This window comes from Gouania willdenowi, chromosome 13 (assembly GCF_900634775.1).
Source record: "Gouania willdenowi chromosome 13, fGouWil2.1, whole genome shotgun sequence".
NCBI classification, from domain to species: domain Eukaryota; kingdom Metazoa; phylum Chordata; class Actinopteri; order Blenniiformes; family Gobiesocidae; genus Gouania; species Gouania willdenowi.
Genome location: NC_041056.1, coordinates 13,273,137 through 13,296,694, shown reverse-complemented (window position 1 = coordinate 13,296,694; position 23,558 = coordinate 13,273,137). Strand labels below are relative to the sequence as shown.

At 38.5% G+C, this 23,558-nt stretch overlaps 1 protein-coding gene across 4 annotated transcripts; it reads left to right on the top strand.

Moving 5' to 3' along the window:
- The first annotated feature begins 589 nt into the window (after positions 1-589).
- Positions 590-23,379, top strand: sytl2b (synaptotagmin-like 2b). 4 transcript variants are annotated; one of them, XM_028464499.1, is made up of 20 exons: positions 590-749; positions 3,317-3,471; positions 4,338-4,492; positions 5,717-5,828; positions 7,562-7,640; positions 7,713-7,815; positions 7,901-8,330; positions 8,410-8,579; positions 9,572-10,315; positions 10,355-12,400; positions 15,446-15,556; positions 15,648-15,698; positions 16,431-16,525; positions 17,675-17,844; positions 18,623-18,725; positions 18,827-18,988; positions 19,953-20,037; positions 20,115-20,205; positions 20,286-20,491; positions 22,494-23,379. In XM_028464499.1, exons 2-20 carry the CDS (start codon positions 3,371-3,373, stop codon positions 22,640-22,642), a joined length of 5,163 nt encoding a protein of 1,720 aa, XP_028320300.1. In that variant the 5' UTR covers positions 590-749; positions 3,317-3,370; the 3' UTR covers positions 22,643-23,379. The 4 variants fall into 4 exon arrangements, with proteins under 4 accessions (XP_028320300.1, XP_028320299.1, XP_028320297.1 ...); XM_028464498.1 differs by having other exon boundaries at positions 4,341-4,492; positions 9,572-12,400; XM_028464496.1 differs by having other exon boundaries at positions 591-749; positions 9,572-12,400.
- The last annotated feature ends 179 nt before the right edge of the window (positions 23,380-23,558 follow it).

Genomic DNA, 23,558 nt, shown 5'->3' with positions numbered 1-23,558 from the left:
TCTGCTATGATCATTAGTTATTATCACCCTACATTGTGTTCAAGTGCTCATTTTTCTGTGAAGTTTGTTTTAAATCAGTTATTTGAGGTTGAAATACGGGATATGACGTCATATATTACGATGATTGACAGCCGATGGTTGGGCAGTACGCTAAATGGGCGGGGTGTGTTACCAGGGCTCCTCCCGCGGTACATTACTGCGCAGACTCTGGCTCCAAATGACGTCAAATTTGCAAGATGGCTGCGCCCCTAAGCGCTGTATTTTGGCTTCAAGAACGTTGAGTGGGAACTATGGAGGACGTCACGTCCATTCTTTTTACAGTCTATGGTTTATTCCCCACCACTGGGATGGCAGCTCACACCCAAAATAGGTGTGATATGTCGACACCTGCTGGACACTTGGTGCTCTTACAAAACAGATCAATAAACGAGAGTTTTTACTGGTAGAAATGTAAAAACCTTGAAACATGAAATCACATTATAGATAGATAGACGGGTGAACCCAGAGTCTCCTACAGTGCAGCGACACAGTGTACAGCTTCAAATCTTCCCAACCAATCAGCTCTCTCCTACACTCTCCTATCCATCAGCACCACACACACACACACACACACACACACACACACACACACACACACACACACACACAGAGCTGAGGAGGGCCTGCACACTTTACACACTTCTCTGCACTCTGTTATTGTTGTAATTGTAAAGGCGTTTAGTGTGTGAGGACTACAGGACTTCAGTGAGGTAAGCAAACATCAGCTGCTATTGGTATAAATGTGACGCCTGAACACAGGTATGCTGTTTACTGGAAGTACAAAAGGACCAACTGTAAGCATTTAAAGGTATGTTTGTGTTTTTTTTAGATGCTAGATTTGATGATTTTCGTAGAAAATTAAAGCCTTCAGGTAAAAAAAGAAGAAAAGAAAAAACCCCACACTGTTCTGTTTGTTCCGAGTCTTTTGTTGGAATTCATTTTACAACCTAAAAGTAAACACAACCACATAGAGCCTAAAGTCCTGCATTTAAACATGTTAATTGTAAGTTAAGGATGGCTATAGTAATGGACATTTTTGTGTGTAAAAGAAGTATCTCCCTGCATTGGATTTTCATCTAAGATCAAACCCATGGATGAAAATAAGTTGTGAGGTTTTAGAATTCATTTTGTGTATTTTTGTTGTCATTTTTCTGTCATTTATTTATTTATCTATTGTTCTATTCTATTTTGTGTGTTTTCATCTCCTTTTAGAGTGTTTCTTTGTATTTCTGTTGTCCTTTTGTGTATTTCTGTTGTCCTTTTGTATACATTTGTCTCCTTCTATATGATTTTAGAGTCTTTCTTTGTATTTCTGTTGTCATGTTGTGTATTCTTGTTGTCAATTTGTGTATCTTTCTCTCCTTTTATAGGATTTTGGTGTTTTTCTTTTTATTTATGTCATCATTTTGTATGTCTTTTTTCCTATATGATTTTGTTGCCTTCCTTTGTATTTCTGTTGTTACTTTGTGTATTTTTGTTGTCATTTTGTGCATTTACTTTGGTCTAAGAGTTGACAAACAGATGCAGACGAAGAACGTTTTAATCATCCTTAGGTGAAAATGAGGGATTTTGGGGGAAAATCTTGCAAGATATTTTACCCATTATGTGGTCCCCCTTTTTAAGAAGGGGGACCGAAGGGTGTGTTCCAATTATAGAGGGCTCACACTCTTCAGCCTCCCCGGTAAGGTCTATTCAGGGGTACTGGAGAGGAGGGTCTGCCGGATAGTTGAACCTCGGATTCAGGAGGAGCAATGTGGTTTTTGTCCTGGCCGTGGAACTGTGGACCAGCTCTACACCCTCAGCAGGGTCCTTGAGGGGTCATGGGAATTTGCCCAACCAGTCCACATGTGTTTTGTGGACCTGGAAAAGGTATTTGACCGTGTCCCTCGGGGATTCCTGTGGGGGGTCCTCCGGGAGTATGGGGTATCGAACCTCCTGATAGGAGCTGTTCGTTCCCTGTATGACCGGAGTCAGAGTCTGGTCCGCATTGCCGGCAGTAAGTCGAAATCGTTTCCGGTGAGGGTTGGACTCCGCCAGGGCTGCCATTTGTCACCGATTCTGTTCATAACTTTTATGGACAAAATTTCTCGGCGCAGTCAGGGCGTTGAGGGGGTCCGGTTCGGGGGCCTCAGTATTGCATCACTGCTTTTTGCAGATGATGTGGTCCTGTTGGCTCCAACATACCGTGACCTTCAACTCTCACTGGATCGAGTGTGAAGCGGCCGAAATGAGAATCAGCACCTCCAAATCCAAGTCTATGGTCCTCGACCGGAAAAAGGTGGAGATGAGGTTCTGCCCCAGGTGGAGGAGTTCAAGTACCTCGGGGTCTTGTTCACGAGTGAGGGAAGGATGGAGCGAGAGATCGACAGGCGGATTGGTGCGGCGTCTGCAGTGATGCTGAGTCTGCACCGGTCCGTCATTGTAAAAAGGGAGCTGAGCCAAAAAGCGAAGCTCTCGATTTACAGGTCGGTCTACGTTCCAACCCTCACCTATGGTCATGAACTTTAGGTCATGACCGAAAGAACAAGATCACGGGTACAAGCGGCCGAAATGAGTTTCCTCCGTAGGGTGGCTGGGCTCTCCCTTAGAGATAGGGTGAGAAGCTCAGTCATTCGGGAGGGGCTCAAAGCAGAGTCGCTGCTCCTCCGCATCGAGAAGAGCCAGATGAGGTGGCTCGGGCACCTAATGAGGATGCCCCCTGAACGCCTCCCTAGTGAGGCGTTCAGGGCACGTCCCTCCGGAAGGAGGCCCCGGGGAAGACCCAGGACACGCTGGAGAGACTATGTCTCTCGGCTGGCCTGGGAACGTCTCGGGATCCCCCCGGAAGAGCTGGAGGAAGTGGCCGGGGAGAGGGAAGTCTGGGCCTCCCTACTGAGGATGCTGCCCCCGCGACCCGGAAATGGCTAAGCGGGAGAAGATGGTGGTAAAATGTAAAATGCAATCAAACACATTAGTATTTTCAAGGACAATAATTTTATTGTGGCTTTAAATTCAACATTTATTCCCATGTGTTTTTCAAAAGGCTCATAGTTTCTGTTGAAGTTCCTTCTATTCAGAAGGAAGCCACAGCTAAGATATCTCTTTATTTCTGTTTGTTCTTTGCTAAGATGTTGATTTATTCAAATATCCTAAAGCAGCTGCCACATTATAGTTCAGTGTCTCTCTGTGTGTGTTTTTTTGATGAGGAGGTGAGGGCGCAGCTGGAAAGAAAGACGTGTTAAAAAAAAACAACTGTCTTTTACAGTCATCGGGTGGATGTGTTTGATTTGTCTGACAGATTGAGCCTCCCATTAGTTCCACACCTTTTCTTGGGAGAGGATCAGGAGAAGCCATGATCGACCTGAGCCACCTGACGGAGGAGGAGCGAGGCACCATCATGACGGTTCTGATCAGGGATGCTGAACTAAAGAGAGCTGAGGAGGAGAGAATCAGGTATAAAACCTTTACAGTGTTAGACTCTCCACTGAGACATTTAACTTAGTGTCATTTGATGCACTTATTAAACGTCTGATCTGTCTCCATCACCTACTCTATGAGATGAGACCTTTGTGGGACCGTCTGCTCATAATAGAATAACACAATTACAGCCAGGAAGACACTGAACATTTGATTAGAAGTTTAAAGGACAAAAAAAATGTAACACATGCTTTTAACTCCTCCCCTGTCTTAAAATAAAATAAGAAACCAATTTCTCTTCATGCATTTTAATACAATCATGAATGAAAGAACAAATACATTTTAAACCTGTTTGTGTAAATGTTAGATTTTATTTTTAGACAGTAACAAAAACGTGAAACCACATGCTCTTCATTATATGTTTAACGGCTGTAGCTGGTTTGGACAGAGGCTGAATGCATGCTGTGTGTCTCCATCAGTCCAGTATAAAAGGATTAAGTCAACAGCCGGATATAATTTGTTGGCCTTTCTTCACATGACCAGCTTTGCTTGTTCACAAACAGGAAACAGACTATTCTCAGATTCATGAATTGTTTTGATTTACGTTCTATTTGTTGGAAATGTTGTTCCAATTCCGTCCGATGGGTCATATGCTCCGATTCTGAAAAGCTGATGAAGACCATCCAGTGAAAAATTAAACGCATAAAGATTGAATTTTAGGAAGTATTTGCATGTTGGGAAAGTTTTTAGTTGATTTATCAGCATTCCAGATCATATTTTAGAATGACTTGCACTTGAAGTGAATTAAACTGGTTTTTTCAGTAAGTGCAGCTGGGAGCAAACATGTATTATTTAAAGTATTATATCAGTAATTATTCCCATGTATCTCTGTGTCCCTGCAGTAGACTGGAGCACATACTGAAGACTCGCAAGCAGTACCTGAAGTATCTGACGGGTGAATGGTTTTACGAAGCCAAATCTAACCGACACACGGACACCATCCACGGCTCTGAGATCATCCTGGCCTCCATTAAAAGAGGGAGGTCCATCAGTTTAGGTGGGCTGATTACAACCCTGTCTGCCTTTGTTACTTCCTGTTATAGCAGGAAGTTGAATATTCCCTGTTGTTACCTCTGAGATTGAAATTATACAAAGGGCCTTTAAAACTCAACATAAATCAGCCATGACAACAATAAAAATGCATCAGATTTAGCTGCAAATAGTCATTTTATGGTAATTATTGTGTAGGTTTTTTTTGTCATTATTATTAAAGAATACAATAATAGAGTGCTGGTAATCATCAGTAATGTTTACCTAATGCTCCTATATTTTTCAAAATATATATAAATAAAAAGATTTAAAATCTCAACTCAACTTTATTTATATAGTGCAAATTACAACTAAGTCATCTCAAACTATTTAAAAGAAACAAATATATATGTATTTTTTAAACTAAAACAGAATAAATACTATTATATAAACTAAATACCTAATAAATAATAGGCTACAGCTAACTTTCACAATCTCGTAATCCTTCAGACATTTAACTTGAAACCATGTACCCCTTATACTCCTGCACACTTAAAAAAAAACATTTTTTAGTTTTCTGTTTTTCACAAATTTGCAAAAATCTAATTAAAAACTATTTCACATTGTCATTATGGAGTATTTTGTGTAGAATTTTGAGGAAAAAAGATGAATTTAATTTGATTTGGAATAAAGCTGTAATGTAACAAAATGTGGAAAAACTGAAGCCCTGTGAATGCTGTAGTCCAATGTGTAATTTGTGGCAATGCATGGGGGCTCCTGACTGCTGGTCCATTTATATTCTAGTTTCCTATGTTGTCACTATGTTTTTAATTTCTCTTCACGTACCCCTATGGCAATTTACGTATCCCTGGGGGTACCCGTACCCCACTTTGTGAATATGTAAGAAACTCACCATATTCAAGCAATAAGTGACATATATCTGTTCCAACAGGGTCTTCACTTTAAATTTCTTATTAAGGAAAACATTATGTAATAATTTCAGGAAAATTAAACGATTGTGTAAGAATTTTGAGTTTTTTCAACGGTATAACATTAAAAAATAACTGCCATCATTGTGATATAAGCCTAGGGAAATCTGTGAGCCCCTGCAAATATTGTGGAGTTTCATTTACACAATAATTCATGTTTTCTCTATAATTTTTACTGTCTCCTGTGGGCCAATTTGAATGCTCTAAAAGGGCCAGATTTGGCCCCTGGGCCTTGAGTTTGACCTGCTTTAACCTGTCTGCAGATGGATCTATTAGGCTTGAAAGATCCAAAACCTCCGGCAGTCGTAGCTCTGACATCGTCGCTCCGCAGAAACCAGAAAGAAGTTTTCAAGCACTACAGGTGGAGGACATCATGTAAGATTTTATGTCTTTATTCATATATATTTTTTATTATTTCTTTCTTTTTTTTTTTTTTTTTTTTTAGATGAAAATCCAAATTTTAAGCACTGACAGAGATCTTTAATATAATCATTTTCTCTTTCTGGTTCATGTTAAGCCTTAAGTTGTTTGATATGTAAAATACCATATTTAACACATTTCTAAAATACAAAACCAGCTCTTCTCCTCTGAGTTTATTGGTATAAATGTTGTGTGTCTTCTCTGAGTGTATCTTGTGACTCAGCCTGTGTAAACATGGGCGGTGCCGACTTGGAGTGCAGTGCGTCAGTTTTATTGTCTGTCTACCGCGTTGCTCCCAGAGCTGCAGGGAATAAAACAGGTGGACGGATGAGTTCATCCAACACTGTGATAAGAAATGCTTTGTTTGACGTATCTGGAGATCAGGGGTCCTAGTTTCATATCCCGGGGATGGCATTGGTTTTTTTTTTTTTTTTTAGACACTTTTAACAACTTCGAAGTTGAGTAACATTTTGCCTCAGTCGACACACATTCAACACATGCCTGTTATTGCTGTACTGTCAATGTTTGGTTAAGCTTCAGAGTTTAAGTGTGGAGGATGTAACAGCCCGCATCTGTTCTGTGTGGATGCAGCCTCTGCAGGTTTATTTATTTATTTATTTTGAACAAACAAATAAAAAAAAGTAGGTGAAAACATATAAACAAATCTGAACAGAAATCTTTATAAATTAAAAAGTCAAATTTAATATAATTCACATTTAATTTGTTCGACGAGGGACAGTAAGAAGCCTAGGTCTTATCAAGTCCTACCCCCGTTCTTCACCATTAACAACTGCAAAATCCAATGAAATAAACTAAATTGACATTACAAAAAAATACTCCAGTCGAGGTGTTAATAAAAACAGAACAAAAACAAACAAAATGCACAGGCGCCATCAACAACTGTGAGATTTACATTTTTCTTTTCTGTAATTTTCAAAGATATATCTTTTGTACATTTTTTATACTTAGTTTAATCTTTTCATCAAGATTATTCCACAAAACCACCCCACAAACGGAACTACACATACTTTTTCAGTCAGATCACAATTTTTTTTAATATTTTCTTCTCCCATAACATAGCAGCAGACACTGCTTCACCCTTTGATAGCTGACTGGGTTGGACAGATGGTGTTATTTACAAGTCAGCAAGCCTCAGTCATGCACACACAAGTGTAGAAGAATTCATTCCTGTTGAGATGTTATGAAAAGAAAGAAGGCGACTTCAGGCATAACATGTTTATTATGAAATTTTTTAAAAATTGTTGTTGACATTAAAAAACAAGTTTTTTAAAAAGCAAATGTTGACTTTAATTATGTTGTAAAACATACCTTTTTTTTTTTGTAAATCCACCAATAATCCATGCAGGAAATGGTCCCATGATGAAGGTAGTAAATAAAAAAGGAGTATACAATGAACACTGGAACCTAAAGGGACTTTCTGATTATTTGTGTCTTTGTTATCTGGAGTTGGGTACAGAAAATGGAAAAAGAAAGAAAGAAAGAAAGGAAGAAAGAAAGAAACAAACAAAGAAAGAAACAAACAAAGAAAGAAACAAACAAAGAAAGAAAAACATACTATTGATACAAAAGATATAATAATCTATCTTTAAAACAAAGAAAAGAGAGTCCCAAATCAGATTTTTGGGATTTGCTAATTTTTCAAACCTACTGTATATTTTTGCCAACAGGCAGGCGTCCATTTGTCAGTCAGCGGTCAGTAATATAGAAAAAGAAAATCGAGGATCATCAGCTCACACCCCAAAAACGGTAAGAATCAGCTTTAATGCTCTGGTTTGTTCTGTGATGTGTTTGTAATTCTGTTCCTTTCTTTTCCTCAAGCCGAGACGCAACCCTTTTAATCGAACTTCTATTTCTTTTATTGAGCTTCATGAAAATATTATCGACCAGTCAGGAAGGCAGGAACAGGAACCAGTGGTAACAGGTTTGGACTAATATACAAACATTCACACTTAGGAGATTGAAAAGGTAAAAACGGGGTTTTTTAATGTGTTTGTATCATTTGTCAGTGATCACCACAGAGTCCACCTCTCCATTGAGGAATGACAATGACACAGTAGCTGAAGTCTGTGTGATTTCCGAGGGCTCCATTAAATCAGCGACTTCCTCAGTGAGTTCTAGACCAGTGCCAAAAAAAAGGACGTTTCTTTCAAGACGCAGCTCTTCTCAGTCAGAAAAGAACAGCCTGGGGTCGGAGGCCAGACTTGTGCCAGTGGTTGTGGTCCCTTCCCCAAGAGGAAGCCTTCATCAGGGATCCACCAAGAGTTCCAAGCGTTCCAACTCAATAGGTTATGAGAATACAATTTTTCCAGAACGAGATCGAATATTTGAGCCCCTCCCCTATGCAAATCCAATCCTCCTGCAGTCCCCAACAAGGGATGTTTCTACATTTCCCTCTCAAATCAGTGAAAGACTCCCATCTTCAGTCTTAATGGACAGGTCAGTTTGCATTTTGTTTCCAAAACACTTCATTAAAGCTTTTCACATTTTGTCAACTCATAATCTATTGAAATTTCAGACTTGATGAATATCTGATCAATGACGTGCCCAATGGGACGGAAATTATTCAGATTGGTGTGGAAGGAGATAATCCGGTCCCAACGTACCCCTTCGTTGACATATTCAACAACAAAAATGTGGACACAACCACAAAGTTGGAGGTGTTAAGTTTACCACAAAGTATTGTGGGTAAGTTTAAACGAAGTAATGTATTATCAGTTATTTTTCAATTATTGCAGTGTTTTGGAAATATACAAGAATATGAATTAATAGGGAATGCATCAATCTGTTTACCGGGTAGAGGAAAATCTAAAGAATTGGCCTAATGATAGAAGTCAATAAAGAATCCAGGACCGTCCAAGTCAGTCTTAAACCTAAACTTGGTTACGGTCAGAGTTTCGAGGTTGTCTCAGTGAATCTCTCCTTCTTAGTCTTGTGATTGATTGGTTATTAACGAGTTCTGCAGACTGTTGCACGTCTACTTCGCAGCAACTACCAGTAGGCTCTCTGTTCAAGCCCTGGCATGGACACTTTGGTCCTTTCTTTGTGGAAGTTGAATGTTCTCTCTGTACTTGCAAGGATTTTTCCTGAGAACTCTCGTTTCCTTCCTCCATCCAAAAACATGTTATGTCTGTTTAATTGAAATCTCCAGATTGCCTATTGGAGTAAATGGGTGTTCGATTGTTTTGTTTTTTTGTCTGTTTGTGGACTGGCTCCCTGTCCAGAATGATAGCTGGAGATAGGCACCAGGGCCCACAACCCTTAACAGGAATAAGTGGGTCAGAAGATGAATGAACTAGATCTAAGGACTACTAACGCGACTGAAGACGTTTTGGTTTGAATCCTCGGACTTTTATTTATGGTAGAGATTGCGTTACTGGGTATTCTGTAATGTCAGGATGGTGCTGAAAACTATCCTTTTGCTTTCTTTGAGAGAGCCACTACTGTACTAAGTAAGAGGGAGGACATATGCTGAGGTCATGGTAAAAATGTATGATTGGCCTGAAGTGTGTTAGGACTTTAGTTTAAGGTTAGCGAGTAAACCTAACATTTAAACCACTCTCCTTTGATCAGCAACAGAACTCATCTGATGTTTTAATGAACTGGGCTGCTGTTATAAATGGTTTCAGAATGAAAATATATCTTTTGACTTTTTATTCTGGTTTATTTTTCCTTTTTAGATCCAGGTCCTCCTGTTTCTTATGATCTCCATTTTATAGACAAGGCAGATCAACAGATCCCGAACCTGAGTCAGAAACGTGAGTTTAGATTATCCACACAAACCAGTAATCATACTGGTGATGAAGATGACTCCATCACAAAGGTGCTGGACTGGTTCAGCCGCAGCGTTGACAGCACAGAATGGTTAAATAACACAGACCGTCCAGGGGCCTCAAACAACTCTGAGATGCCTGTAGAAGTTTGTATTTTAGAAGGAGAGGATTCAGTTATTGCTGTTGTTGAAGAACAAGGAGAAATAATTGAAATTGAAAGATTTGACCTTGAAATACACACCAATGACGAGGATGAGTCAAGAGAAACAGAACAAACTGGTTTAGAAGAATCAACCAAAATACAAGAAATAGTGGAGATAGCTGCGAGAGATAGAAGGATACTGAATGTGGAAGATGTCGTTGAAGTAAGCAAATCTGTCGGTAAAGCAATCCCATCAAGAAACAAAGGACTTAAACCTGGCCAAGCCTCACCTGATACAGAGTCTGATATATCATCTGTTAAGGAAAAATACACTGAGATGAGGATCAACAATGTTGACATCATGATTCCAGGTGATGACGGACAGCAGCAACTAGAAATCAACCTTCAGGAAGACATAGAAATACCGGAAAGTTATTACACTGATACCGGAAACACAGAAGTACGGGAAGGTTATTACACTGATACCAGAAACATAGAAGTACCGGAAGGTTATTACACTAATACTGGAAGCACAGAAGTACCGGAAGGTTTTTACACTGATACCGGAAACATAGAAGCACCGGAAGGTTTTTACACTGATACCAGAAACACAGAAGCACCGGAAGGTTATTACACTGATACCAGAAACATCGAAGCACCGGAAGGTTTTTACACTGATACCAGAAACATAGAAGTGCCGGAAGGTTTTTACACTGATACCGAAAACACAGAAATACCGGAAGGTTTTTACAACGACACCGGAAACACAGAAGTACCGGAAGGTTATTACACTGATACCAGAAACATAGAAGTACCGGATGGTTATTACACTGATACCAGAAACATAGAAGTACCGGAAGGTTATTACACTGATACCAGAAACATAGAAGTACCGGAAGGTTATTACACTAATACCGGAAACACAGAAGTACCGGAAGGTTATTACACTGATACCGGAAACATAGAAGTAGCTGAAAGTTTTTACACTGATACCGGAAATGAAGGCTTGCCATACGACTCAGAAGAAATAAAATTGCCTGAAGTAATTGACAGTATTTCAGACACAGAAGCATTGTACCTAACCAACCACGACTCTGTAGGGAAGACAGCCAACAGTCCTGAGTCTGAGATTATTTGCTTGGTACAACCAGCCACAGATTGTGACAGTTTGGTTGAAGAAATCGTTGTTGATCTGCAAGACCAGACATCAGACACTGTTTATATACCAAATCTGGACACAGATCTCTCGAGAGTCATCTCAGAATCAGAGAAAGTGTCTTTTTCCAGAGAAACCTCGCACAGTGACCACAAATCTAGTGGGAGTAATACGATTGTGATGGAGACAATAGAAATTAGCACCCATGATAAGTTTTATGGGGTTTCAACCAATGAGATTGAGGAGAGAAGCATATCCAGTAAAGAGGAAGACTCTGATCAAAACAGAGCTACTAGCCCTCAACTGGGCAGGCTGCAGAATACAGCTGAGAGGATACGGATGCTTCAGCGTTTCTTTGATCAGGAGAGACACAAGCCCATGTTTTATGTAGGAACATCCAACACTAGTGGGGATAGAAAGGATAGTCGTGGTTCTAATAAAGAAAAATTAAGTAAAAGGTTCACAAAGTCTGAGTATGACCTGAGGTCACTGGGAGACGATGAAAACTCGGATACAAATCCGACTTTCAGTGATCTCCAGTTTAATCAGAGGATGGATGTTTCTCCAAGTCTCAGCACGAGCCGATCACAGTTCAACTCTCTGCTTGAGTTCTGGGACGAGGCCTCATCCAGCTCCTCCAAAAAATCCTATTCGTCCAACAAAATCAAATGTGCAAAAAGAAAAGGGATGACGGGTACTCCGCCTGCAGAGTTGTTGGCTGGTGAACGAGAGATTTTAGTCATTAACGAGACAAGATCAGTTGCCAATATATCGTCCCTCTCAGCTCAAAGAAAGCAATCACTTGACCTACAGGTAGAAATTGAATCGAGAGCACCAAATGACAGCAAACCCAACCCAACGAGCTATGAGTCTGGGCACCACAAACACTGCAAAAAGAGCTCCAAAGACTGGAATGGAGAGGAGAAACCAAAACTGCAAGTCAGTCCCAGAAAGGAGATCCGTTCCCCTAAAAGGAAAAAGGACAGCTTCGAAAATTCAAGCAATCGTGGAAATTCCTTGCGAAAGGCCACAAGCCTGTTTACTCTGAATGTTTATGAGGAAAGAGATCCACGCCAGGCAAACATAGACGTAAGCCCGGTTCGCTCACAGAGCAGAAAGCAAAGGCAGGTCACAGAGAAAGGCGCCATGTTGAGAAAACCACCAGACGATGCTGGGACTCCTCCTCGGGCACGAGCCTTCGTTCCCACCGACTACCGCCATTACCTGGGGATGGATGGCACAACGAATGAGGAGACTGAGGGCATGTCAAGGACTGAACTGGAGCTGAGTAGACCAGTGAGGGCCAGTACCCCAGTGAGCTCAGAAGAACGTCACAACAGGAGGAGAAGCAAGTCGGGTCAGCGCATCCTGTGGGCAGCAGGACAGGAGTCCCCAATGAGCAGCACGGCAGAAACCTGGTCCAACTCCACCAAAAACTGTAAGCAGTGGTCATCCTTTAGCTCAGTGTTTTCTTTGTGGTTTTACAGTGTTTTTGTACCATCAATTGTCAAAGCTTAATTTCTCCTGACCTGCCACAAGGAGGGAAATTAAAAAAATGCCTTGAATATAGGCGGGGATCCACAGTCTATACTGTAAAATCTCCAATTCACAATCTATGCTATGCTAACTAGCTACTCATTACTCAATATACCTCTATTCACTCTTCTCTCACTCAAACCTACTCACTACAGATTGTAGATCCCACAGGTGCTGGTTTTTAAAAAAGGGGCGGGGCTCAAAGTGCTTGTCTGTGACACAAGATGGTCCCATGATCTAATTCTCAACCAATAGCAAAAATAAATTTAAATAGCCAGATTTCAGCCCATAGAGGGCAGTCACTCTGACATTTTTTCAACTGAATTTGCCAATTCAAATACTTTGACTAAAATGTTAAGAGTTGGACCAGGATCAATCAACAGCACTTCTTCATACTCTATATTTGTATTCAGCAGAAAAAAAGTGATTTTGGGGTATAGTTACTCTTTAAAGGTCCCATGTCATGCTATTTTTCACCCATCTCCATTTGTTCTAAGAACCCCAAGAAATAGTATTTGAGGTTTATTTTCCCAAACTTGCTCATTTTCCAGAATTTTAGCCTCTGAAAAGTCCCTTTCTGAACAACTCTACACAAACAGGCTGATATGCAGCCTACTTATGCATATTCATGAGTGGGCGTGTCTATAGACGGGACACTGACTTCCTCCTCACCGCACGGTGACGTAGGGCCAGAGGACGTCCCGCCCTCCTCCCACCCTCTCCGTAGCCGAGCTCATGCTGCTTTATAAACACGAGACAAAGCGTGGGGACGGGGCGTTCACCGATACATACATAGACTGTAGAAAGTACATACAGCTTCTCCAGCTCAGTGCCGCGTCAAATTCGTCATCAAAGTGGGAACGCGCCATCAAATTGGAGAGAAGTGTTTGGGCTCACCCTGCAGTAAGAAAGGAGCAAATCACCCTCTAACTAACGATTGAGGGAATCAATGAAAAAACACTTTGGGTTATGTGTATGAAGCCCAAATAGCACTTTTATGATGTTTAAAGCACAGAAAAGTCCGTTTAGCTTAACATGGGCTCTTTAAGTATAGTCTAACAAGGGGTTCTTTGTTAGGATAGTCTTTATTTATTTATATTTATACTGTATATATACTAAAACAAAATTAATTATTACAAAGTTTCATTCTTCATGCCTGAAATGGACACATGCAAAAATAAACAGACATACTTTTTTTTATTTTATTCAAAAGTTCCTTCAGATGTTAAAACTGCAGCCATTTGTTCAGTTTATTGTTATCATGGGTTGGACCAGCAAGATACTTAGTATCATGTATGTTTTGTCTGTGTGACGTATGTTAGCAGAGGAAAATCTCTGTAAACAGTAGGTTTACTTGCTGGTGTTTGGTTTGTAGGCGTTCATAGTTTTATCTGAAGCCACAAGGTTACATATCAACCCGTCCCTTGAAGTGTATGTCTAAAACATGCAGGACTGCCTCTCTCTAAGACTGGACTTCTTCCAACAATACTTCAAATGCAGAAAATAAGATGCGCTTTTCACATATTCAACTTCAAGCACAACCATTGCACCCACATGAATGACACTAACACACACACGGAAGAAGCATAGCAGCTGTAAACTGTAGACTTCATAAGAGAAGTGAAGAGGTTAACAAATATTTACACATTAGTAAATAAACAATAAAGTTTATAATTTATGTTCAAAACTATATTAAAACATATAACATTCCACATCTGTAAGACTTGCTCTTATTGTATAACTGTCCCGTTTGGCTCGGAGCTTGTTTGCTTATTCATGAACCCATTTTACAGACCTGTGGGTGTTATTATTCACAAATAACGTCTGTAAGGGATGAAAACATTTTTAAGGTTCTTAATTCAAAGATTTTCACTTTAATTTATTTTCATGAATTTTATATTTCATGTTTATTTCCAGACTATTTATTGAAGTTTTATTTTTGGAAAACTAAACTTGAGATTTTTTTTTTTCTTCTTCAAATTAGGTTTTTTAAACATTCTCGGCTTATGTACATAAAGGAAAATAAATATTGTTAGTTAACAAAAACTAAGAGTAACCTAAACTGTTGCATGATGTACTATGGTTAAGGCAGTGGTTCCCAGCCTTTTTATACCCCAATTATATATCACAAATGTCTGGCGACCCCAAATAATCTTTTTGAAAAGATTTTTAAATTTTTTATTATGATGTTTGTTATCCTGTGTAGTAGCCATGATTAGTGCACAAAGTGACAAGTGCGTCACATTTTTATACTGCATGGTATTTAAACCAAATTTATATTTGAGAAAGGGTAAGTATAGAATACAGTTATGTGATAAGTATTGTGTGTGGTGTGTATTTGAAAAATAATAATTTTTATATTTTCTTATTAAGGTTTTCTGAACATTTAGAGTGGAAAGGTGTAACACATATAGATTATCAAGTAATCAACTTGGCAGTGAATCAACATGTCCTTATTCTTCGGTAGTAGTATTTTTTTTTTTTTTAACCAATTACTGAACATTTCAAGCAACCCGATTTTAATTCCAGGGGACCCCACATGGGGTCCCAGCCCCAAGGTTGAAAAACAGTGGTTTACGTGTTCATGCTGTAATTGTTTTCTCTTTTTCTTCCTTTTTCTCTTTCTTATTTTCTTTATTTATTTCATTTGAACTAGATTTATATTTGAGAAAGTGAAAGTATAGAATACACTTGTCTACGATTGTGTTGTGATTTATTTTGAAAGGGAATAATAATTAAAACTATTTAAAAACTTGAATATCAGACAACCCCACATGGGGTCACAACCCCAAGGTTGAAAAACACTGGGTTAAGGTAACATGGGATTTTATTGTAGATCTAAACTAAAAAATAAAGGATGAAACATATGTAGTTATAAATAAAAACACAAAACTCTCAATAAGCTCAGTTAACCTGAACATATGAACATGTAAACTTCTATGTGTAGATGATCAGACTGATATGCAGGATCCGGTGATCAAAGCTCTGCGGCGAGCTGAAACACGTCCTAAAAACTTGGCTAAAAGCATGGAGGACATCACAGGATCTTCATCCCCACGTGAGCACATCCTCATCGCTCTATCCTATGTTTACCTTGTACAAACACCAGTTTCATAACAGATAACCAATCTATTTCCTGGTTCTGATAGGACAGGAAAGACGACCCGACCCGACTCTTGAGCTCAGACGCATCAGCAACGGTACAGAACTCATCAATGTTTTTTGGCCAGGGTTTAGGTCAATTACATTTTTCAATTACAATTACATCTTCAATTATCCATGTTAAATTGCAACTAAATTAGGATTATGGTGACTGGCATCTATTCTGATTACAATTATTATTTTCCCCTAAAAGACAATTACAATTACATTCTCAATTACTCACGTTTAAAATGAATTAGACACAAATACTGAGCCTTTCATAAATAAGCCAATAAAACCTAAAGTTCCTCTTGTGTTAGCTTTCTGTTAGCATCTCTTATGATAATGGGTCAGTTTGACCCTCATAAAAATAGTATATATCATATATTTTGTTTTTCATCTCCTGGTTACCTTGTTAGGCTTCCTTATCCATAAAAATATTGATATTATAAGTTTTTGTGTGGGAGTCTGAGCATTTTTTCTGTCTCTATAGCCCCCAATAGCAATTTTTTAAAAAAAAATGTTAAAATGATCCTCAAGAGAAGTGCCAGGTAGTTGGAAAAGTTGATATTAAACATATTTTAATGATTAACTGCGTATGTGTAACATGGTTCCACATTGTGTTTTAATAAATTGCAAGTGACAGTTTTTATAGAATTTCCATCCCAATTACACTTTAAAGTCAATTATCTGATCTCGACAGTTACAATTATTATAATGTCATGATTGATCTCGTTCCTGTTCAAGAATATCAATTGATAATTTCCTTCTTCTTCTCTTACTTTCTATAGCATCATCCATCCCGTCTCCTTCGCCCGCCTTATTTTCGGACCCCGACCACACGAAGAAGATGAGCAAATCAGTTCCTTTGTTCTCACTCACTGATGTAAATCCTCTCTCACAGATTTTAAATTTACCTCTGCATGGAGGTTTCGTATTGTTGTTGACCACCTTTGAAAACATTTGCAAAATCACTCACTCCACCTGTGACAACAGGCTTTCTGAGGACTATAATGACACATTAAAAGCTTTTTATTCATTCCTTCACTCAACAGAACAATAACTGACTTTGGTTGGGAAGCGAAAGTGTTTCATCTATCAGTTTTCAGGCCTAAACATGGGTGACTAATGACACTATTTAGAGAAAGTGGAAAGTTGTAAGAATGGCATTTAAGACATTTGGATGTAAAGTCGCCTCTAAACACTGTTTCGAAATTATTTTATTATTGTTTTTGCAACTTTAGTATCACTCGAAGCAGTTATAAACACACTGTAGCAAAGCTGATACCGATTAGGTGAAGAAGTTAGCAGCGTTAGCGATTATTGTGGATTTAACTAAGTTTAATTATTTGTGTCGTCTTTTTGAATAATATGTGAAGGTTTCATTTATTCAGAAAACTGTTCCTTAGAAAATCTACAGCCAGTCTTGGTCAGAGGCGTTTGCTGATCGCTTTGATGTTTCCTTTGAAGTTTCATTGATCAAAGTGGATTTCCTAAGGAACAGTTGTCTGAATGAATGACACCTTAACATATTTAGGTATAAACACTTCCCACACTTTAAAACACATGGTAAACCCACAGCGAGCTCTTTAATAACTGCCACATTTTAGATTTTAGAGCCACACTCAGACTTTTCATTAGACAAACAAGATTTTATCTGCCAGGGAAGTTATGGTTTTTCCGGCGTTATTTTATAAACTAATGGACAGTATTTAGTGACATTTTCAGGAAATATAAAAAATGGATTTAAAGTGTGAATGATCATGGTATTATGATCAAGATCAATGATCCAGATAAGTGACAATATCTGGCAAAGAGGATATTTGGCGCTTGGCGGAGGTTTTTGCTTTCTGAGAGCTCATGTATTCTAACATAGGTTGTGTTCAAAATGTTCCAAGGTGTATTGCATACCTTACAATAACTTATATTACAGTATATTCTCTACATGAATCTAAATGTGACTCAACCATTGTCACAGCAGTCAATGCTGTAAGTACAACAAGATGCTGCCATTGTGTTGTTTCTCTGTTTTCAGCTGAGTGGAAGTGTGATGACAATGTACAACGGCGACATTGGGAATGTGGAGGTACAGGGAACCATCCAGTTCTCCATCAACTACATTCAGAGGCTCTTGGAGTTTCACATCTTCGTGGCTGAGTGTCGAGATCTCGCCGCAGGGGACCCGAAGAGGGGTCGCTCAGATCCGTGAGTGCTGTGGTTTTTCCTATTGAATCATCAGCTAATGAAGATCCGTAATCCGGTTGTCTGCATGTTGAGGAACGTCCTGCTCAACTTTAGACCGACAAAACACTACACTGCTCCTAAAGTCTATTCATCAATACAATAACATTACAGCACTCGTTTCAAAACAGGCCAGGATTAATTATTTCATCTCTGAGCATAAAGTAAATGTTTGAAGATGTGAATGGACAACTGTGTCAAATGGATGATTTGACAATGAAGCTTTAGCAAAACAAACACATTTTTTTTACACATAAAAGGAGTTAAAGCTACTCATGGTGATAATTTTCATTATTTAAATCAAATTAAGACAATCCCAAAACAAATCCAACATTGTTTTGCCACAACTTTCAGTCCAAACACCAGAAATGTGTTAGGAAGTCAATATGGTTGAGTTTTTAGGGACAAACACAAGTAAACACTTTAATCTACAAGACTTCACATACCATAATGCAATGCGTTATGAGTGTTTATAGTGGAGATCAAAATAAATGTCTGAGCAGCAATTTCAACCTTTTACATCTTTTTTCGAGCAAATTATTTATTGATCTATGAGGCCTACACTGTATCTGATAAAGAAATTATTGTCCCGAGCAGCTTTAAAGACATTTGTGAATGTAGTTTTTTTTTTTTTTTTTTTTAATAGAACCCAGAAACATTTTGTTGTTAAAGTCCAATTCATGGCAATATATCTCTAAACTGTGATGTGAGGTTCATCTGATGTACACTTTGTGTTTATAAGGTACGTCAAAAGCTACCTGGTTCCAGACAGAGCTAACTTTGGAAAGAGGAAAACGTCAATTAAAAAGAAGACACTGAATCCGTCATTTAACGAGATTCTCAGAGTAAGTGTATACAGATGCTGTGCCATGACAAACGAATGCTCCCACATTGCAAAGCCTGCCTGACAGCAAACAAAAGCTGCTCGCTCTTCCTCTTTTCACAGTATCATGTTCGCATGGAGTATCTCCGAACCCAGACGCTCATTCTTTCTGTCTGGCACAACGATACCTTTGGCAGGAACTGCTTCCTGGGAGAGGTGGACATAGACTTGTCCAACTGGGACTTTGACCATACCCAGATGAACGTCATAGCCTTGAAACCAAGAGTGAGAAACAAACACAAACTAAATCTGATTCATCTGCCCTGTTTCCTCAGTTTTTCTTAGACTCTGGCCAGAATAGGTGGAGTTTGAGATTCTTGCCAGGGAGGCAAAAGAAAAAATCGAATTAAATATAAACTATAGACTGATCCACACCAACCACAATGTATCACATGCAAAAATGATTAGTAACATACTGAATAATGTTGACTCCCAAATTTTGTGCCAACGTGTCATTTAATGTTGTAAATTCATGATAAAATCAGGACGGCGGCTGCTTTCTGCTGTATTTTTGCTGCAGTACCAGACATGAACTGCTGGGAGCAGTGTCGCTTCACCATTTAAATTGTGATGAAGAATTGAGCAACAGAAGAAGAACCAACCTAAAGCCTCAAAAGTTTGGGACCATTTCAATGAAACCTTATTCTACACACCTGAGGTAGAAATAACATCTGTGACATTAAACTAACAGTAACACATACTGTTTTATGGCACACAAAATATTTGTATATTATGTATATTCTATTAGGAATTGTATTTTTTTTTAAATAATTTTGGAAAACTGTATTGAAAACTTTACCCACTAGGGGGATCTCGCAAACTCTACAAATGGGTACAACGTATAGATATATGGCAGAATTAGTTGCTGCTGGGAATGAGGAACACACGACTCAAGCGGCAAAAAAATAACTTGTATTTCTAAAAGAACAACAAATGTATTCATATATATTTTGTACAGTCACTGTGTTTTATGGCACTTAACATATTTGTGTATTATGCACATTATATTAGGAATTGTATTTTTCTGATTGAATTTGGGAAAACTGTAATAAAAATGTTTGACCACTAAGGGGGGCAATGCTCCCCATGCTCTCGCAAACTCCACGTATGCTGGTCATGCTGTTGGATATTTCTTTTTCCCAAAAGGTATTTAAGGTCTGTTTTCTATAAGTAATGTCTCCTCTGCCAGACAACCCTCAGTGTAGCGCCCCCTAATGTTCGAGGAGAGATGAGAGTGGCCATACGTTTCCTTCCACAGGGCCCCAACAGTGAAGGTATGCACACATTTAGCTACACCTTATTATCTTTAGGCTACACATGAGTGTCTTTATTTCTATAGGCACTGATATAGAGACTCCCAGCAGTGGAGAGATTCACATTTGGATAAAGGACTGCAAGAATCTGCCTCTGATCAGGGCAGCCGTTGACCCTTACGTTAAATGGTATGTACAAACTATCCATCCATGAAAGCTCAAGAGCTTAAGTTCTTCTGCACACTCTCTTTTTGCCTTTTCATCTCCAGCTTTGTGCTGCCAGACACAAGCAAGAAAAGCCGCCAGAAAACACGACTGCTGCGGAGGACTGCAAATCCAGTGTTCAACCACACGATGGTGTACGACGGTATCAGAGAGTCAGATCTGAGAGAGGCCTGCGTCGAACTCACAGTCTGGGACCGAGACAGGCTGGCGAGTAACCTTCTGGGAGGCCTGAGGCTAGGAACTGGAACAGGTCTGACTCATATTATATTTCAAAATAAACATACAGGAGGTAACACATCTAAGACTTACTGTCTCATTGTCTGTGGTAACTGATAGCTACTTTAAAGGAAAAACAAAGTAGGATTAGGGTTTGAGTCATGTCCTCAGAGATAGATTATTTAATACATTATCTCTACCAATAACACTGCAGTCTGAGAAACATTTCTGCTCATAGAATAGAATAGAATAGTGTCCTGTCCTCGCTGAGCACTGTAGCTTTTTCACAGTAACTCTGCTATACAGGTAGCTAAACACTCTCTCATCCGTCCACAAAGAAACGCTCCACTTGGTTCTTTAGCAGGTTTTAATGAGATACGTGTAAAACTGCAACACAGAAAATGCAGCAAAATGTATGCTAAGTAAGCACAAAATCATTATCTTAGCATATATCTTTCAAATAAACATTACAGCATTACTTTTAAGTAAAGAACATAAGATTATTACTCACAGACGATGCCTTTCTGCTCCTCATTCAAAGAAAAGACAACACACATGGAGCTTCTGCTGAACACGTTTTTAGACTGCACTTCCTGGTAAACAAGCTGTAGTAATAACCTCCGCCACTAGGCGTCCTCAGTGGGATAACTCCAAAAGTATATTAAAACATTTGCCACTAGATGGCCTCAGTAGATAACATAAACTAAACACACTGGTTCCATTACAAATAGAATAGAATAGCCGTTTATTGTCATTGCCTTGTAAGGTACAATGAAATCCAGGAGGGCTCCCGCTGAGCCGTGCACACAAAAACAATAAAACGCAGGAATAAAAGTATTCAATAAATGTGTAGAAAATATATATAATATTATTTTATCTATTTTTTTGCAGGAGTGCAGGTAGGGGGAGGTGGACTAATTGTTTGTTCTACAGGGTGAATGTTACTAGTATTTATGAATAAAACAAAACAATAGCATAATTTTACCTGAACTTTTACATAGTGATGTATGTGTTTAAATACGTTTTGCAAAAATCATCTGATTTATCACAATTTTCTGGGCAAAAATTTAATTCAAACTTAAAAAGTAGCGTATACCGGTAATTTGAATTTACAATGTGAAATACATAGATTATATTTGGTTTGCTGATAACAAATGTATCAAACGTGCATTTAAATAGCACATAGTTACATTACATATTGGTTTGTCTTGGAAATTCCAACTTAAAAGATTTCACTCTTAAGCAAAATAATTTGTTTTAGGTAAGTATTGCTTCGAACAACAACTCATTTTAGTTCAGAGGCCAAATACAGAGCAGTTTGAACTAAAGTAAGAAATGTGAGAAAACAAGAAATTACAACATTATTGTGTCCTTGTATGCACTTCCACTTATTGATGATATGGAATGTCTGTAAGGCACTGACAACTTCTAAGCAATAAGCCCCTGTAGGATCTTTTATTATGATTTAATTTTGGGAAATTATGTGGAATAATTTGAGGAAAATTGCAGGATTTGGGATACAATGAGAATTCTTTGAAATTAAAAATGACTGCCATCATGTGATATAAGCACTACAAATATAATATATATAATAATTATTTTTACTTTCTCCTATGGGCCACATTGGATGCTCTAAAAGGGCCAAATTTGGCCCCAGGGCCTTGAGTTTGACACATGTTTTTTAGAGGAATGTGACGACACAGATTCCAAAATAACCACTGTTCAACATCTCCTCCAGTTTTCCTGTTTTCAGTCTTGTTCCTGATTATGATTAATCTTTCATCCATCAATAAGTTAATAATGAATTAATAACAGTAAGTTACCCAACCATTAACTGAGCTACAACACTATTTCATTTTTCTGCATTCGTATGTTTATGTTTAATCGTTTCGTAAATAACAAAGATGTAAAAAAAAAAAAAAAAAAAAAGCAAGCATCAACTGACAAGTGCAATATCAAAAGTTGATAATATAAAGTTATAAATGATGTTTTATTGAGTAAAGATGCTCAGTGCTTGTGTGTGGTTGTCTCTATAGGCAGAAGTTATGGTGCAGCGGTGGAGTGGATGGATTCCAGTCCGTACGAGGTGGCCCTATGGGAGCGGATGATGGGCACACCCAACGAATGGGTGGAGGACGTACTTCCACTGAGATTGATTAACTCCGCTAAAACTACTTTGATATAAGCACAACAGCACAAAGACAATCGTTTTTAATTCTAAATATATTTGCAGGTAAGGTTAAAAGGTTCAGGTTCCTTTGGGCAAATAATTAGAAATCATTTTGTGATCGTGGTTTGATACATTTGTGGTGTCAGCTTGCGTTGCCTAATTATTTTTTCCTGAAAACAGCAGTAATGTGAATATATTAGGCCTCACTGAAACATAATCTGCTGAGTTTCTGCTTCTTTTCTTCCACCTTTTCTTCTCTTGTCTACGTAAGCTTCAGCTGAGCCGTCTGACCAAATATTACAGCTAATCAGCTGTTCCCATTATCACTCATTACGCACCTGAAACTTTGTTTCACCTGAAGTGAGTAAATAGAAATGTGTGGTGAAACTCCATTAACAACATCTGATAATGTCTTTGAAACTGTGCCCCACAATTCATTATTCATGTCATGAGGGTTTTTGTACGATAATGCACGGTGAATCAGCAGTTTCAGAAAAACAGAGGCAGATTTCACATATTTGGCTAAAATATGATAAATGCAAGTATATGTGTTGTTGATTTACTATCTTGATGTCATTTCACAGGTATTCAGTTTCTATTTTGACCCCCCACCCCCAAACCAGCGTTTATTCATTCATAATATACTGTAATTATGAATAAGATTTTAGATCATGAGTGCAGTTTTATTTCTAAGACTTTTTTTCTATTGTTTCACATTTAATGATAAAATGAAATAAACATAACCACATTGACTGCAGTGTTTTTGTATATTTTTCAAACAATATTAAAATTGCTCAAATATTGCCGATTTGTGGATAAGTTATTTGTGATTTTGAGGAATAAGGCAGGCAATTAGTGAAATATGGACCACAACGTCCTTTTTTTAATGTAGGTTTTCACACTTCCGAAATAATTCACGTGACCTGAGATT

What these genes read in the sequence shown, in the direction of transcription:
- sytl2b (XM_028464496.1), top strand. Translation starts at nt 3,371, where the DNA reads ATGATCGACCTGAGCCACCTGACGGAGGAGGAGCGAGGCACCATCATG. An exon ending in GTCCAACTCCACCAAAAACT is followed by an intron (nt 12,401 to 15,445) that starts GTAAGCAGTGGT and finishes TTCTATGTGTAG; the next exon opens with ATGATCAGACTGATATGCAG. An exon ending in ACAGGGCCCCAACAGTGAAG is followed by an intron (nt 20,038 to 20,114) that starts GTATGCACACAT and finishes GCACTGATATAG; the next exon opens with AGACTCCCAGCAGTGGAGAG.